Raw genomic sequence first — 15487 nt, forward strand, 5'->3', positions numbered from 1 at the left:
GACAAATGAAAGAACGCAAAAGGAGAACACAACATTTTATTCATGGAGGATGATGAAAGGAGTAGAATTTACACAAAAATCAAACAAACTGTGATTTAAAATAAGTGTTAATGACTCATCTCAATGATGTGGGTGCAAAGTTTCTCTCAGATTGGCTCACCTGTTAAGGAGGAGATACATAAGATGTTATGGAACACTGATCAGCAGGCATATGTGTGTGTGCATGTACACTAATAAGAAAACAAGGCTCTAAAATGTCCAAAACCAGTGGGTGACGTCAAAGTGCTGGTGTTCATTTTTTATATACAGTCTATGCAACTTTAAAAAAAAAAGATATTTCAGACACGTTCAGAAAAAATACACTCAAAAAAACCAAAGTTAATTAAAAATGTGCTACTGTTATAATACTGAAAATATATGAATACACACTAAACTGATTGTGAGCGGACAGGGTTTTTTCCGGTGCTTTTATTGTGAAATACGTCCTGGAAGCGGTCGCGTTTATCTGCTGCGCGTTGACTTCAGTGATAAAAACGGGTTGTGTCGTGTCGGACGGTCGACGGTGACTTTCCGCTGCGGTTAAACTCGTTTAAACGTTTTATTTACCGTGCTGTTTACCGGCGTCATGTCTCACACCGTCATCACCACGACAACAACGACCAGGACATCCGGGGAGAGCGGCCTGAACCTGGGCTACACCCGGACCATCCCGGGACTGCTCAAGATCGGACAGCTGGTAAGAGTCGGTCCGGCGGACAAACCCCGGGACTTTACCCGGTTCTACCCGGGTTTATGTGCGCGTGGCAGAGTTTTCTAAGATTTAGATACAAGAAACTTTCACTGTGAAATATTTAAACGACTGTTGTTGTTATTGATCGGCCTGTGATGCTCGGAGTGATCGTCTCCTGATGGAGAAATATTGATTTTCGTAGCAACTTCCATCAATTTCCTGTGAAACTGAGTCTAAAACAGGGACGGGCGAACAGAAAACAGGGCCCGGGGCTCAGAGACAGCTACAGACCCCCCTGCCCTTTTACAGGGGACCCCTCCAGCTTTTTATGTGTCCTCATATTATTATAATAGAACCATTAGAACCGCTCACTGGGCACTTTATTAGGTACACTTTACTGGCACAAAACGGTTAGATCCAGTTTTTCCTTTAGAAATGTTTTTATGCTTCGAGGCTCAGATTCAACAAGCTGTTGGAAACATTTCTCAGGGACTTTGGTCATGTGATCGCAGTGACCATTGTCAGGTCTGAGATGATTTTGTGACGTGGAGCGTCATCCTGCTGGAAGCAGCCAATCAGAAGATGGTACGCTGTGGTCAAAATGACCGTGATCAACAACCACACTCAGGTAGGCTGTGGCGTTCCAGTGAAGCTCTAACTGCTGATACAGGCCAGAGTGGATCCACGCTTTCATGCTGTTTCCTCAAACTCTGACTCCGTCATTGACGGTTGCAGCAGAAACTGAGACTCATCAGACCAGGCAGCGTTTTTCTGATCACCTGGTGTGGTCTTCTGCTGCCGTAGCTCATCTGCTTCGATGTTCGACGCGTTCATTCCGAGATGCTCTTCTGCATGCGATGGTCGTAACGAGTGTTTATTCGGGGTCCTGGTGCCTTCCTATCAGCTCGAAAATGTGTTTCTGAAACACTAAGACCAACAACCATGTTCAAAGTCACTCAGATCGCCTTTCTCCATCATTCTGATGCTCAGCGTGAACTTCAGCGGGTCGTCTCTGCCGGGTCTGTGTGCTTAAATCGATCGGTGCCATGTGATTGGCTGATATTTGTGTTGGCGTGCAGTTGAACAGAACAGACCTGCAGAAGTGAAGCTCACCTCATTTATTATTTCTGAACACATTCATTCGTATGCAGAATTTCCTACGTGTACCCCAGCGGGTGTACTCTCGGTCTGAGATAACAGCAGAGCGACTGATCCTCGTTGGTTCAACTCAACAGTCAGTTTGAAACTTGTTCCTTTGAGACGTAAATGTTAGCGTGTTTGATAATATTCATATCTTTAAACTAAAAACAACAAAAACACAAATCAGATGCTGAAACAGAGCTATTACCCAGACTCAAGCAGCCGTTTGACCCAGGAACTGCCCGTGTTTACGGCTTTCTGCCACATTTGGCCCGGTTGGTTCAGGGTGTGCCGTCACATCAGGTGTGGGTTAAATATCAGAGTTTCTGTGGCATCAGAGCCACAGCCGACCCCTGAAACTCTTAAATCCTACCTCCTCACATTTGGGCCGAATCGTCCCCACACAGTGTTTACCTGCGCTGTAACTGAGCTGAAGGTGCCAGAACCAAATGTACCATTTATTTATGTATTTATTTATTTATTTGTCTGAAAATAAACACTCATTTCAAATTTGATGCCAGCAAGATGTTTTAAAGAAGCTGGGACAGGGACAGAAAACTGGATCAGATGATGGGTGTGGAAATCCACAGAGGCTGTTTGTTACAGACGGTGAGTTTTCCCCACTCTGTGAAACAAACAGTTCAGCAGTAACATTTTTACAGTGTATGGAGAAACCAGCCGATCCTGAGGTGGAAGATACTGGAGCTCTTCTGAAAACCATCGGCCGTGAACGCGGCGCATCGCTTCGTTCTCTTTTGCTTGCTTAAACAAGAAGATGCAAAAACATGTGGTGCATGTCCTCAAACCGCTGCTCGCCTCTAATGCAAAATAAGCAGATATTAAAAAGAATTTCCCTTTTCCCAGATCTCCCTGCTCATCGCCTTCCTGTGTGTGTTCTGCACTCGCGGCTGGCCCAGCTGGGCGGCCTTCCAGTACTTCGAGGTGGTGACGCTGTGGTTCCTCGTAGCCTTCCTCATCTTCTTCCTCATGCACCTGTGCAGGCTGCAGCGGAGGATGCCCTGCATCAACTGGCCGCTGACGGTAAGGAGAGCGACGCTTCCATCTGTGTGTGTCGGTTCAGTTCGCTGATTTCCTCAGTCTCACTTCTGCATTTCAGCCGAACTTCTGCATCGAAGATTTGAGTGTTTGATTCTCAGCGTAGCGTAACAGGAAGCTGCCGTTATGCAACGCTGAGAAGCCAGAAGAATATTTACCCAAATGTTCTTCTAGGTTCTCTGTGGAGTTCAAGGAAGGAAGAAAGCTTCTGATGCATGGTGCTTGTAGTGCACCAGCAGCCGCTCGTTTACCTTCGGCCGTGAGCACAGACGACTTTCAGATTCACTAAATCTCAGATTTTGGATCAAAATGAAACAAATCAGCTGCTTCTTTTGAGAGCTTTGTGACCTTGAAAAATGTTAGTGAGCACCAAACGATGCTCTCAGTCTGAGACCGAAACAACCTGCAGCAAACTAGCAGGAAGCACTTGATCCAAAATCAGATGTATGCTTCCACACGCGCTCAGATTTCCCTTTTCTGTTCTGTTGAATCCAGAGAAATGTTAAAAAGCTAAATTGTGAGATGACAGCTGATCTTCATATGGACGCTGTTCATACATGCACCCAAAGTCTGCTCAGCTGTAAACAGTACTGATAAAGCTCCACAGCAGAGCATCTGCCTCCATGTCACCCGACCCCCCCCGGTCAGTCCCCTTGCTCTTATTTTGAAAGTCCAGCAGCTGCGGTGCAGGTCTGGTTCCTGTGCTGAACTCTCAGCGAGCTCATCTAACTGCAGGATGAGAGACGTGCTGGAGAGGAAGCATCGATCTGTACTTTGTCATGATGTACTTCCAAGTTAAAAGCACTTCCTGTACAGCATTATTTATTAATGAATCTATGAAAACTCGTGCGAGTGAAACTGGACTTCAAGCTCACCGCAGAGTGAATGTTTGTATCCTGGTTTCAGAAGCAAACCCGACTTTGAAGCCTTCCACTAAAGCGGAGCTCTGAGGGAGGCTCGGAGCTCCTCTGTGGTGGAAACGAGGTGCTGACAGATGCTGAGAAATCTTCTGTTTATTGTTCCTCTGCTGTTTCAGGAGTTCTTTCATTACTCTGTGGGATGCATCCTCATCCTCATCGCCTCCATCATCGCCTCGGCGAAGAGCGGTGGAGCGTCGGCGCTGGTGGCCGGATCGGTACGTAAGCGCACAGCTGCGAGACTCACGTTGTGTCGCTTTGCAGCAGACCAGCTCTGTGTGGCTCCTGGAGCCCGAGCGAGTCCTCCGTCTGACCACACAGGACGTCACATTAAGTTTGTGGTCCCGCCTGAACTTCTCTGAGCGGAGTTAGATCAGTTGGTAAACTTGAGCAGCTTTACTTTGAAAGGTGTTTGTAACGCGTTGTGTGTTTGTTCACAGGTGTTTGGATTCATAGCGACGTTCCTGATGGCCGTGAACTTGTGGACATCTTACAGCGTGGCGTGTGGGCCTCAGTCTGGTAGGTCCTGTCCTTCACCTGCTTCTGGCTCTGAGCCTGTTACCTGCTCACACGGTCGGGGGTGTCGTCTTTTTAACGTGCTGCAGAATAAAACCTCCATGGCCTCGCCGGCTTTTTATTAGCACGCTTCATGTGCAGCACGTTGTTAAAATGCAGCGCATTCAGGGACAAGTGAGCGTTTTGTCCTCAAAGTCGATGTTAGAGGCAGGAAAACGGACGAGCGTGAGGATTTGTGACAGTTTGGCTCAGAGCAGCTGCAACACTGCAGCTCCTGTGGGGCCTGCAGGGCTCCAAGGAAGGAGCAGCGGTCACAGGGTCACGGGGTCACGGGCCATCTCAGCCAGCTGAGCGTCAGTGGGAGGTGCTACACAAACGGTCCGATCCACAAAGGCTCCACCCACAGCACAGCCTCGACGGGTGCAACCAAACACAATATTAGGGACACGCTCATCATGTTACACCTGATTGGTGCATATTGGCTGCATACCACATTTAAAACATTGTTATCTTACAATTAATGCAAACGTCCAGCTCGCTGCTGGAGTTTACTTCCCTGTGATAGGAGGAGGGTTTCCCTGAAGAATGCTAACGATGCTAATCAGTTAAAAGTGCTTTAAAGGCACAAACCCTGATTGTTTCCCAAACAGTGAACCAACTGTTTTCTTCAAGCCACATCCAAACACGTGAGGCCGATCCACATGACAGCAATTACCTCCACTGCTCTGAGACTCTAACACACTCTCTCCCCCCATGTTTCTCCCATCATGCTTTTCTGCAGCCATGTAAAAAGCGTCCCGTCACGATGGAGTCAGATGGCTGTGTTGGCAGTTTGCTGTGTCCTGGTTCTTCTCTGCCAAGCAACCGCCTGAATAAATGGATGTGATCATAAATCTTACTGCAGAGGAGCGCCGACGCAGGACCGGCTGGACGGGACAGCAGTCAGTGTTATTTTTTACTTCCTCGTTAAATCGGACCGCTGCGGTCACGTTTCCACGGTAACGGTGCTCTGGGTCACATTTGAACCATCAGTAATCCTCATTAATGAATGACAGCACAGTCACCTGGAACTATCGCCTTTACTACATTTCCCATCATTCCTGTTGTTTTCTTTCTTTTTTCTTTTCTTTAAGAATGAGGCGTAAGCTCTAAAGCGATGGCGCCCTCTTGCTGCTGTGTGCCATAAATGAGCGTGTGCTCACGGTTTACGGCGCCCGGCTCGTCCTTCGGTTCTGAAACTTCCTCGAGCTCTGCAGAAGCAGTTTGCACCACAGATGTATTAAAATTACAGCAGTTCTACTTTAAAATATTAGTGTTGAAATATTCTTATCACTCAAACACGAGTTGCATGCTAATGTCGTTGTTAGCATGCTAAAAATGTACTCAGGGGCTGTGGGTTCAGCAGCATGCTCACAAATGAAGTGAAACAGGTAAAACGTCGGCATGCCAACAAAGCAAAAAAACAAAAAAGCCTCATTTTTGGCGAGTAAAGACACGTGGCAGAAAACATTATTTCTTTGGTTGTCAGGAGGCCCGTGGGCGGAGTCTAACCCACTGGAGGTTCAGTTTGTTTTAGCCAGCTGGGTCATTTTTTAAAGATTCAAGGAAACTGAAGACGCTTGACGCGACGCTGCACGCCGGGCCAAACACGTGTAACCCGTCTAAAACCACACGCATGTAAACGGGTTACAAATTTTAACGATTGAAAAAATCTCATATTCATTATGTGGGTCAGTAATGATGTCATCGTTCATTAATATTACAAACAAAGCTGCAGATAAATCTAAGAACCTGTTTGACTCCTGGACACACCCACTTACATAAAAGTCTCCAGCTGTTCTGCTTGAGATGCTCGAAAACCCGACAAATACATCAGAAAACACGCGGTTCAGTTTGTATCATGTTAAATCCGATCACAGCTCACATTTATTGACTCTCAGCGCGTCCGTGGCCCGTAGACACAGTTACAGCAAATAAACCTGAATGTCGGCCTGTTTTTATGTGTCGTGAGGTGTTCTGTGGGAAGCGCCAGTGTTTGACGTCTGCCTGTGGGATTTACCGACAATAAGAGAAATAAAGGCCAAAGCACAGCGTCTGTGTTACGGAGGAAGAACGTGTCACTGATTCTGTAATATTTCACAAACGTGGATTCAATCTGTAACTGAACTCCTCGCAGTTTAGAGACGTTTCAGCAGCAACTGCAGATTATTGTAATTACTCTTTGTTCAGCTCTCCTCGGTGCTTAAAAGAACCAAACTCTTTGCCATCTGAATTTAAAATTTTGTCTAGTTTTGTATATAAAAAGCACCTCGGTAATTATTTTAAGGGATGCCAAAAGAGAGCGATGTATAAATTATATCAGGATTATTTGTAAAAACGAGTTGTGTGGAAATCTGTGTGGATTAATAAATGTAATGACATGTAACAGGATTATAAACTGGATTCATTCAGATTATCCAAATATTCACGTGATTAATGATCAATGATACTTCGTTCAGTCGTGCTGAGATGGATTCAAATGAACCAAATAGATTAAAAGTGTGTGTCTATGGACAGAAGAAGACATTTTAGTTTATTTAAGTAAATATTAACCATCATTCATTTAAAACTGTTTGGATTTATAATTATATGTTGGAAGCTACATTTTTGGAAAATGTGTGTTTTCCAGAAGAAAAGCTGTAAAATATGAGCTGACGTCATTGTAACGTCACATCAGTGAAAGCACAGATGAGCTAACAGAGAAAAGATGCTGTAAATATTCGATGTGCTGCAGTGAGCGCAGCGTGTTAGCCGATTTACAGTCGTCCGACTGTTTAAGCACAATCTCTGCGTACCTCTCCCAGCCCGTTCGTATTCTGATCAGAGTTATTAATCTTTCATTCAGTGACGACAAACTTTTATTAATCTGCACACAGTGATTTCCACGCCCGCTAACCGCTAGCTCCGACCACGCGCAGCATCTCTGGGCTGTCAGCTCTGCAAACGTCTCTCATGGACTCAAATGAAGTCACACCTCTGAACCTGAAAACTTTAACGTGAAGGATCGTTACGAATCGAGAGGCGCACGTCAAAGGCGGCAGGTGGCCAACGTTAGCCGAGACGTTAGCTCACAGCTAAGTGATTGTTAAACAAATTAAAGTTCGTTAACTCGGCATTATTTATACATAGTTAACATGTATTAAATGGAATTTAATGAAGAGGTTAGTATAGCACTAGCTAACAAGTGTAACCCAGCATGACTGTTAACGCCAAGCCCATTTTTTCTCGCCTGCACTGCCGATGTCCTTCGACAGACGGGAGTTCATGCTAACATGTCAGTGTTCACATGACAGCTGCTGGTTGTCTTATTGGTCTTTAATAACAAAGTGCCATTTATCGTTTGATTGTTTTTAGTGATTAATCCCAGTTTACAGGTGTGCAGATAAACTGCTGTAAACGTTTCCAGTTTTTCTGCTGCGTGATCTTTGTAGGACCCAAAGTTGTACTCGCTTTAATTCTTATGATAAAAAGGCTCAAAGTTGGAACCTTTTCGGCCACCTGTCAATCACAAACGAGTGAAACCATTCGATGTGCAACGATAATCCTGAGATTACTGCCTTACTGTCCTGTCAACATCTTAGTGAAGCTTCTGACTCTGCACTGAATGTGTCTGAAATTTCCTCTGAAGTAGCTCAGAGCACCAGACGAAGGATTGACCTCTAATTGGATTCAACCTGAATGTTAAACTGTGGAAGTTTAGGTTTACACAGTACTTTTAGTACATTTAAATACTCGTTAGTGTCTGATCCTGGATCCCTACACACTGTGTGACATCATAACAGGTTCCTGCTCGACTGTGGGAACCGTCAGGATGTTCTAGTTAGTGTAGGAACTTGATGAAGCATGTGAGCTTTTTGTAAGAATGTTTTTAGCTTTAGACAACTTCGTAAACTAACTTTAAAAAGCATAGTTAGGTTGTGAGCTTCACGTTCTCCCTGTGTGGGTTTCCTCTCACAGTCCTAAGACATAGGTGGGGCGACCTGTCCAGGGTACAAGCCCCGCCCACAGGCTTTTAGCTTTCAGTAGTAAAATGTGTCCTTACGCCACAGACTAAGACACTGAAACACTTGGTATTAATTTCAATAAGAGCGATCATTGAGCCCTTTATTATCTGGAGCTGGTCATGGAATCATGTGACACTGCAGGTAGAGACTGCGAGTTCCTCATACAGTGTAACACGGTCTGACCTGACCTGTGGGGTCGGCCTCAGCAGTCGCGATGGCGTCGTTTGCAGCTGCCGAGAGCCACGGTCCTGTTTGATAGGCTGCAGGGACTGACTTCACAACAGTGACATCACATCCTGCCTGCCCCCACTGAGTCAGGACCTGAAGCCCTAACAGCCAAAGGCAGTTATGCCTGAGGATCTCACAGTGTGCAGGGGTTCACATCCCGTTACTGTCACGTGTCTCATAAGCTTTATTTCACGCTGTGATGCTGTTCGTGATGGTCCACCATGCTCACTTGCTGTGCTTGCTGCCTCTTTGGTTTCCTGTCTGCACCAGCTTCATTTGTAAGAGTTTGATTTCCTGTGCGATACACTGATAAGCTTACTGCAGCAGGCCGTTACATCATCCTAACTCGTGTTAAATCACAACACGTGAAAAGATTTTTGGTTTTTGTATGTATTTAGTATTTCTATTGTTGAACTTTTACTATGCTGTTTTTCCAGTTTGGGATAAAATTCAAACTTTTTTCTTGTTTCCGTGTCCTTGGAATGTTTTTTAACCCTAAAGCTGGGCTTTAATTTTCCGTCTGGACGTTTTGCATGAATCCAAAATGAAGGTGTGGGGCGCCGATGTGGTTTTCCAGAAGGATATTTGAAGGTGTTGCTGTGAGCGTTTACAGTTATTTCCATGCCTCTGATGGATCCTGGCTCCACCACAGACAAACCACATTGTTTACATTATTTATTCTGGCTCCAGCTTGATGATGATATTCTCACCGCTGCAAAGTGACCTGATGTACGGCTGCGTGTCCACTGGGCGACAGAAACATTCATTAGACTGGTTATGAATCTGGACGGCTAATACGTTACAGTCAGGTCTGAGTGACCCTGCTGCTCATTACATGTTTCACTGTCGGAGGGAAACGGCTTCAACCGCTCGGTCTCCGAGTGAGATTTGTTTGTACAAATGTTCCAGTTTAGTGGAAAGCAGCCAAAGCTCGTACGCAATTGGTCAAGACTTGAAAGTCATTGTTCACTTACAGAGTGTGTGCAGTTTGACAGAAAGCTTTGAAAATCAATATAAATGATGTCAAATCAAGAATATCCATTCCTTTATTTAATTCAATTCAACTTTATTTACACAGCACCAAATCACAACAACAGTCGCCTCAAGGCGCTTTCTATTGTAAGTTAGACCCTACAATAATTCAACAGTGATAACCCCAACTATCATATGACCCCCTATGAGCAAGCACTTTGGCGACAGTGGGAAGGAAAAACTCCCTTTTAACAGGAAGAAACCTCCGGCAGAACCAGGCTCAGGGAGGGGCGGGGCCATCTGCTGTGATTGGTTGGGGTGAGAGAAGGAAGACAGGATAAAGACATGCTGTGGAAGAGAGACAGAGATTAATAACAGATATGATTCAATGCAGAGAGGTCTATTAACACATAGTGAGTGAGAAAGGTGACTGTTTGACTTCATTTGAGACCAACAAAGCTTCACACATGGAAACATTTTACTCCAACAGCAACTTTTAGTCTGATTGTGTTTCTACTACAGACTAAAGTCCTGCATAGATTTGGTCGATTATTCAGCTCATATTAAAACTTTTTTTTGTTAAAGTCATTTTGCTTGAGCTGAATCCTGTCACTGCTATTTCCTGTGGTGACACACGGGGCGGCGCCAGGAATAGACAAACCTGTAAAAGCAGGTCGTGGAGCAGCCGTCCTAACAGCTGTTTCAAAGGTTCCTTCTTTCTCCAACATTAAATTCTGATTGGACGTTTGCTTCTTAAAGTTCCTGAATCTGTGAATTGTTCACCGTTTGAGATCGAGACTAGGAACAGATTTCCAGTTTTAAAGAAAACAAGTATACATATGAGAGCGAGGAGCCCAGTGGACACGGTCACCTGGTAGTTCATTTAGTGTTTTCTCCAAAGTGCCTTAATGTTCTGTGGGTGTGGATTGGTCACTTGGCTTCGGTGAGGAGCCACGTTCAGGCTGGACTTGTGATTTTATTATATTACAATAAAAGATGTGTACAGTATTATGAGTGACATCACAAACACGACTCAAGTTGTTTTTCTACATTTTTAAAATGTGTTCAAACTACAAGTTGTGATTTATTGCATGTTTTGAATTAAAGGCTCATTGCACCATTTCTGTCTCTGTGCTAGTTTCATACAACATGAGGAACGGAAACAACGTATTATTTATAATTACAATTAACAAAATGATGCATTTATCTGTTTAGTTAAGTCTTTGTGTAAAACTCATCTCTTCACGTGTTTAAGGACTTTACACACACTGATATGACTGTGTGTGTATTTGTATACAGAGGTTTGGCGTTCTGCTGATGTTTGAGGCACATTTTGAAAACACATGAAAGCGTTACCGGCATGTAGAGAACAGTGCGGATTATTAGCAAACATTAGAAAGATAAAGAGTCCTAAAAGTGATCCCTGTGGAACACCCACACCACTTTATCTAATCCAACTTTATTTATAAAGCACTTTAACATAGCCAGCACAGGAACAAAGTGCTGCACAGCAGATATGTTAAGAACAATAGAATAAAACAAAGCAGCAAAGAAAAGAAAACCCATAATACATAAACATTAAAACAGCCCTATATTAAAAAAACAACATAAAACAACAGAATCAACTGAAACAACAAAAATAAAACCAACATCTCACACGGTGTCAAAGGTCAGCGTGTAGAGGTGGGTTTTCAGGAGTGACTTAAAAACAGAGGAGAGGCCTGTCTAATCTTTAAAGGGAGAAATCCACAGTTTGGGAGCTGCTACAGCAAAAGCACGATCTCCTCTAAGTTTACGCTCAGTCCTGGGTACATTCAGGAGCAGCTGATCAGCTGAGCTGAGAGAGCGGGTGGGTGTATACAGCTGTAGCAGCTCAGAGAGATGAGATGGGGCTAGGCCATGGAGGGCTTTAAAAGCAAATAAAAGAATTTTAAAAGAAATCCTAAAAGAAATGGGCAGCCAGTGAAGTGAAGCTGAAATATGTGCTCGAGTGTTGAGTCCCAGTTAATAGATGAGCTGCAGCATTTTGCACCCTCTGTAGATGAGTAATGTATGAAGCACTGAGCCCAGTATAAAGTGCATTACAGTAATCCAGCCAAGTGCTAACAAAGGCGTGGCTAGCTGTGAAAAACTGGCTTTAGCCAGCTGCCTTAATCTGACTGTCAAACTTCAGATCACAGTGCACTTTGACCCCCAGGTTTGTGACAGCTGGTTTAACATACTGGGCCAAGGTATCTAAATACACACTGGGGGTCTCAGTGGTGCTACCAAAAACCATCACCTCAGTCTTTTTATCATTGAATTTTAAAAAGCTAAGAGACATCCGAACCTTAATGTCATCGAGACACTGAAGTAAAGGCTGTGTAAGGTATCTGCCTTTTTTCTTTAGAGGGACGTAGATCTGACAGTCATCAGCATAGAAGTGAAATGCAACGCCAAGTTTTCTCAGTATAGAACCAAGAGGAAGCAGATACAAAGAGGCAAGGCAAGTTTATTTATATAGCACAATTCAACAACAAGGTGATTCAAAGTGCTTTACAGAGACATTAAAAACAAAAACAAATAAAAAGCATGATTTAAAATTGATTAAGACAAGCAAACAAACAAACAAACAAAACAGTATATAAAATCAAATATCAAAACAGTAGATAAAATCAGAACAGTAGATAAAATCAGTAGTTAAAAAGTAGTTTTTGAAATTTAAACTTAGGTGTGGATTTGGTGCTTTATTCAAAAGCAGCTGAGAATAGGTGAGTCTTCAACCTGGATTTAAATAAACTGAGTGTTTCAGCTGATCTGAGGCTTTCTGGGAGTTTGTTCCAGATATAAGGAGCATAAAAGCTGAATGCAGCTTCTCCGTGTCTGGTTCTGACTCTGGGGACTGATAACAGACCGGATCCAGATGACCTGAGGGATCTGGAAGGTTCATACTGGGTCAGGAGGTCACTGATGTATTTCGGTCCTAAACCATTCAGAGCTTTATAGACCAGCATCAGAACTTTAAAGTCTATCCTCTGACAGACAGGCAGCCAGAGGAGGGGGCCTAGAACTGAGCTGTGTGGGACACCACACACCACAAGTAGGACCTGAACCACTCCAGTGCTGTGTCCCTAATGCCCACCCAGTAAAATGGCGTGATCCACTGTATCAAACGCAGCTGTCAAATCTAAAAGCACCAGAACAACACAGTCCCCAGGGTCAGGAGCTAAAAATATGTCATTAAAACTTTGAACAGGGCTGATTCAGTGAAAGGGTTTAAAACCAGACTGGAAAACCTCTAAAACATTTTGCTTTCCCAGGAAGGCCATTAATTGGCTGTAAACCATCTTTTCAAGAATTTTGGAAAGAAAAGGTAGTTTGGAGATAGGCCTGTAATTTGCAGGGGTTTGACTACAGCGTGTTTAACATCTTTAGGGACTACACCTGACATCAAACTGTGTTTTACCAGCTCGAGAACCAAAGGTCCAACTGTAGGTAACACGTCTTCTAAGAGTCGGGGAGGGACAGCATCATTTGGAGATCCTGCAGGCTTAAAATGACCAACAGTCTCCTGGACTAGAGGACACAGACTCACTGAGGGCTCATGAGCAGAAAGATTTGAGCCCTGGTGGAAGAGACCTTCTCAATAAAACGGTGTAAAAAACGTTCACAGGCTGCAGACGAGGGCTCGATACAATCAGAACAGAGTTAATGGTCTTAAATAGAACACGTGTTGTGACAGTTTGACAGAATAATGTGTTTTCTTTTAGCATCTTTTACAGTTGTGTTTAAAGCAGCTGTGTATTTTGAAGGTTTAAGTTTAGTAAACTGATGCTTTAAACAGACTAAACTTAGAGAGAAAAAACACTCCTCTTATGTCTGTGTTTGTCTCCCACACGTGACATCGTGACCTGATCCACCGAGGAAGGAAGAGTGAGGAAGCACGGCCTGTTTCCACCGGACAGGAAGTGTGTGAAGAGCTGCAGCTGTGAAAACGTGTGACACATTAAATAAACATGTCGTTTCTGTGATGTGAGGAAGAATAACGTTTCCTCATCAATCTGCACCAGGCTGATGGTTTTGGCTAGAGTCGGATGATTCGCCTTCATTAGAGGTGGACATTTTTCACCAATAGTTTTGTTTCCATAAGATTTATTTTAATTAGTGGAAACATCATTTGATTGGTTTGACTGTTATATAAGCTGAGCACCTCTGTGTTCCTGGACTCTGATGGGACACACCCTGCACAGGCAGCGTGTGATGGGGAGTGTGAGTCATAGCTGCCTCCCTCATTTCCTGAACTCCAGCCTAAACTGTACAGAAGGAAAAGCAGAAGACTTCTGTTCAACTCCTGTGAAAGTCTACCGAGCTGATCTTATTTCTCTTCTTTAATGTTGAGTCGTGTTCTGTTCTCAAGCATCAGAACCAAAGCCAGCGCTGACGTGCCCAAACCTGCAGTTCCTGCAACATCCACAAGGCTGAGTCCAAAAGTGAGTCAGTCCTCGGTGACACAGGCGGCTGTACCTGCTCCCGGCCTGCCGGGCTTCGCCTCAGCTAGTCCGTGTTTGTGCTTGAATTATGTGACAGATAACAAAGTTCAATGTGTGTCTAACTGTGTAATTTTAGCACTCACAGATCCAACAGTGAGTGGTTCCTGTTACTCATGCAGTCTGAGGAAGCAGCGGTTGAAATGTTTGTGTATTTATTGATTTCTTTTAAGTCACTGTTTATTTTATGTATTTTATGGTTTATAAGTTTATAAGTCCTGTCAGCCCTGTGCTGAGAGGGCTGTGCTCATCCATCCATCTTGTTCTAATAAAGCCAAATTTCAGGAACACCTTCTTTAGATCTGTTCAGTTTTATTCATGTAGCACCACTTAAACAGTCAACAAATCTGGACTCAAATGATGTTACATTGTAAGGTAAAGACCCCAAAGAGTTCAGAAATGTTCACACCAATGTGAATTGCATTCAGATCTTTGATGAAGTGAATGAAATGGCCTGCATTTGTATAGCGCTTTACTCAGTCCCTAAGGACCCCAAAGCGCTTTACACTACATTCACACACTGGCGATGGCAAGCTACATTGTAGCCACAGCTGCCCTGGGGCGCACTGACAGAGATGTCAGTACTCAAAGGTGAGTGGCTATAACTGACTACATGTGTGTACTGTATCATGAGTGGACAGACATGGATGTAAACCACACATTAACTGTTTGGCTGAGGCAGTGATCCTAACTTAGAGGCGCTCCGAATATTATTAAATGTGAACATATCGTTAAATATCACATTTTTCCTGTCAAGTGTTTGAAGAAAACACTTTGGAGCCACTTGAATAAACGTATATAAAGACATTTACATGAGGACAAACTGATTTCAAGGAAATAAAAATGCTCAAATTTGAAAGTTTGTGAGTGATTTTGTTGGTGTATCAGCTGTTTAGTCGTTCTGTGACGAGATGGATGCTGTCATTGTCACGGTTCTGGGTCATTTTGACCCAGCATTTTCAGTTTCTTGTGTTTTGGTATTCTTCTGTATTATGATTTATGTTTTGATTCTTTAGTTTTAGCTGTTTTCATTATTATTATTTCTATGTTTCAGTTTGGTCTGGGTTATGAGTTCTTAGGTTTTTGTTCTTGTGCCCTCGTGTTTAGTGTAGGTTTAGTTCAGTGTCGAGTCTGCGTCTCTGTGATTTGTTTCCTGTTTTACTTTGAAGGTCCATGTCTTATGTCAGTGTATTCAGTTTTACTTCCCCCTGTCTCGTTAGGCCTAATTTCTCCCAGCTGTGTCTCCCTCCTGCTTCCTGTTCCCTGATTATCTATCTATCCCTATCTCGACAGTCATTATATTTTAGGATAGTTTCTGAGTTGAGGAGAATAAAATAATATTTAACAGTAATTGTACCA

General features: G+C 43.6%; 1 protein-coding gene across 5 annotated transcripts; it reads left to right on the top strand.

The window, feature by feature from the left end:
• Nucleotides 1–453: 453 nt before the first annotated feature.
• cmtm7 (CKLF-like MARVEL transmembrane domain containing 7) lies at nucleotides 454–15245 on the top strand. Of its 5 annotated transcripts, none has more exons than XR_005614877.1 (6): nucleotides 454–736; nucleotides 2735–2911; nucleotides 3963–4061; nucleotides 4284–4362; nucleotides 5141–5300; nucleotides 13506–15245. XR_005614877.1 is itself a non-coding variant. In XM_031749561.2 (5 exons), exons 1-5 carry the CDS (start codon nucleotides 626–628, stop codon nucleotides 5146–5148), a joined length of 474 nt encoding a protein of 157 aa, XP_031605421.1. In that variant the 5' UTR covers nucleotides 454–625; the 3' UTR covers nucleotides 5149–9916. The 5 variants fall into 5 exon arrangements, 1 of the variants encoding a protein (XP_031605421.1); XR_005614876.1 differs by having other exon boundaries at nucleotides 13510–15245; XR_004200031.2 differs by lacking the exon at nucleotides 13506–15245 and adding an exon at nucleotides 5493–9916 and having other exon boundaries at nucleotides 5141–5357.
• The last annotated feature ends 242 nt before the right edge of the window (nucleotides 15246–15487 follow it).

This window comes from Oreochromis aureus, linkage group 11 (assembly GCF_013358895.1).
Source record: "Oreochromis aureus strain Israel breed Guangdong linkage group 11, ZZ_aureus, whole genome shotgun sequence".
NCBI lineage: Eukaryota > Metazoa > Chordata > Actinopteri > Cichliformes > Cichlidae > Oreochromis > Oreochromis aureus.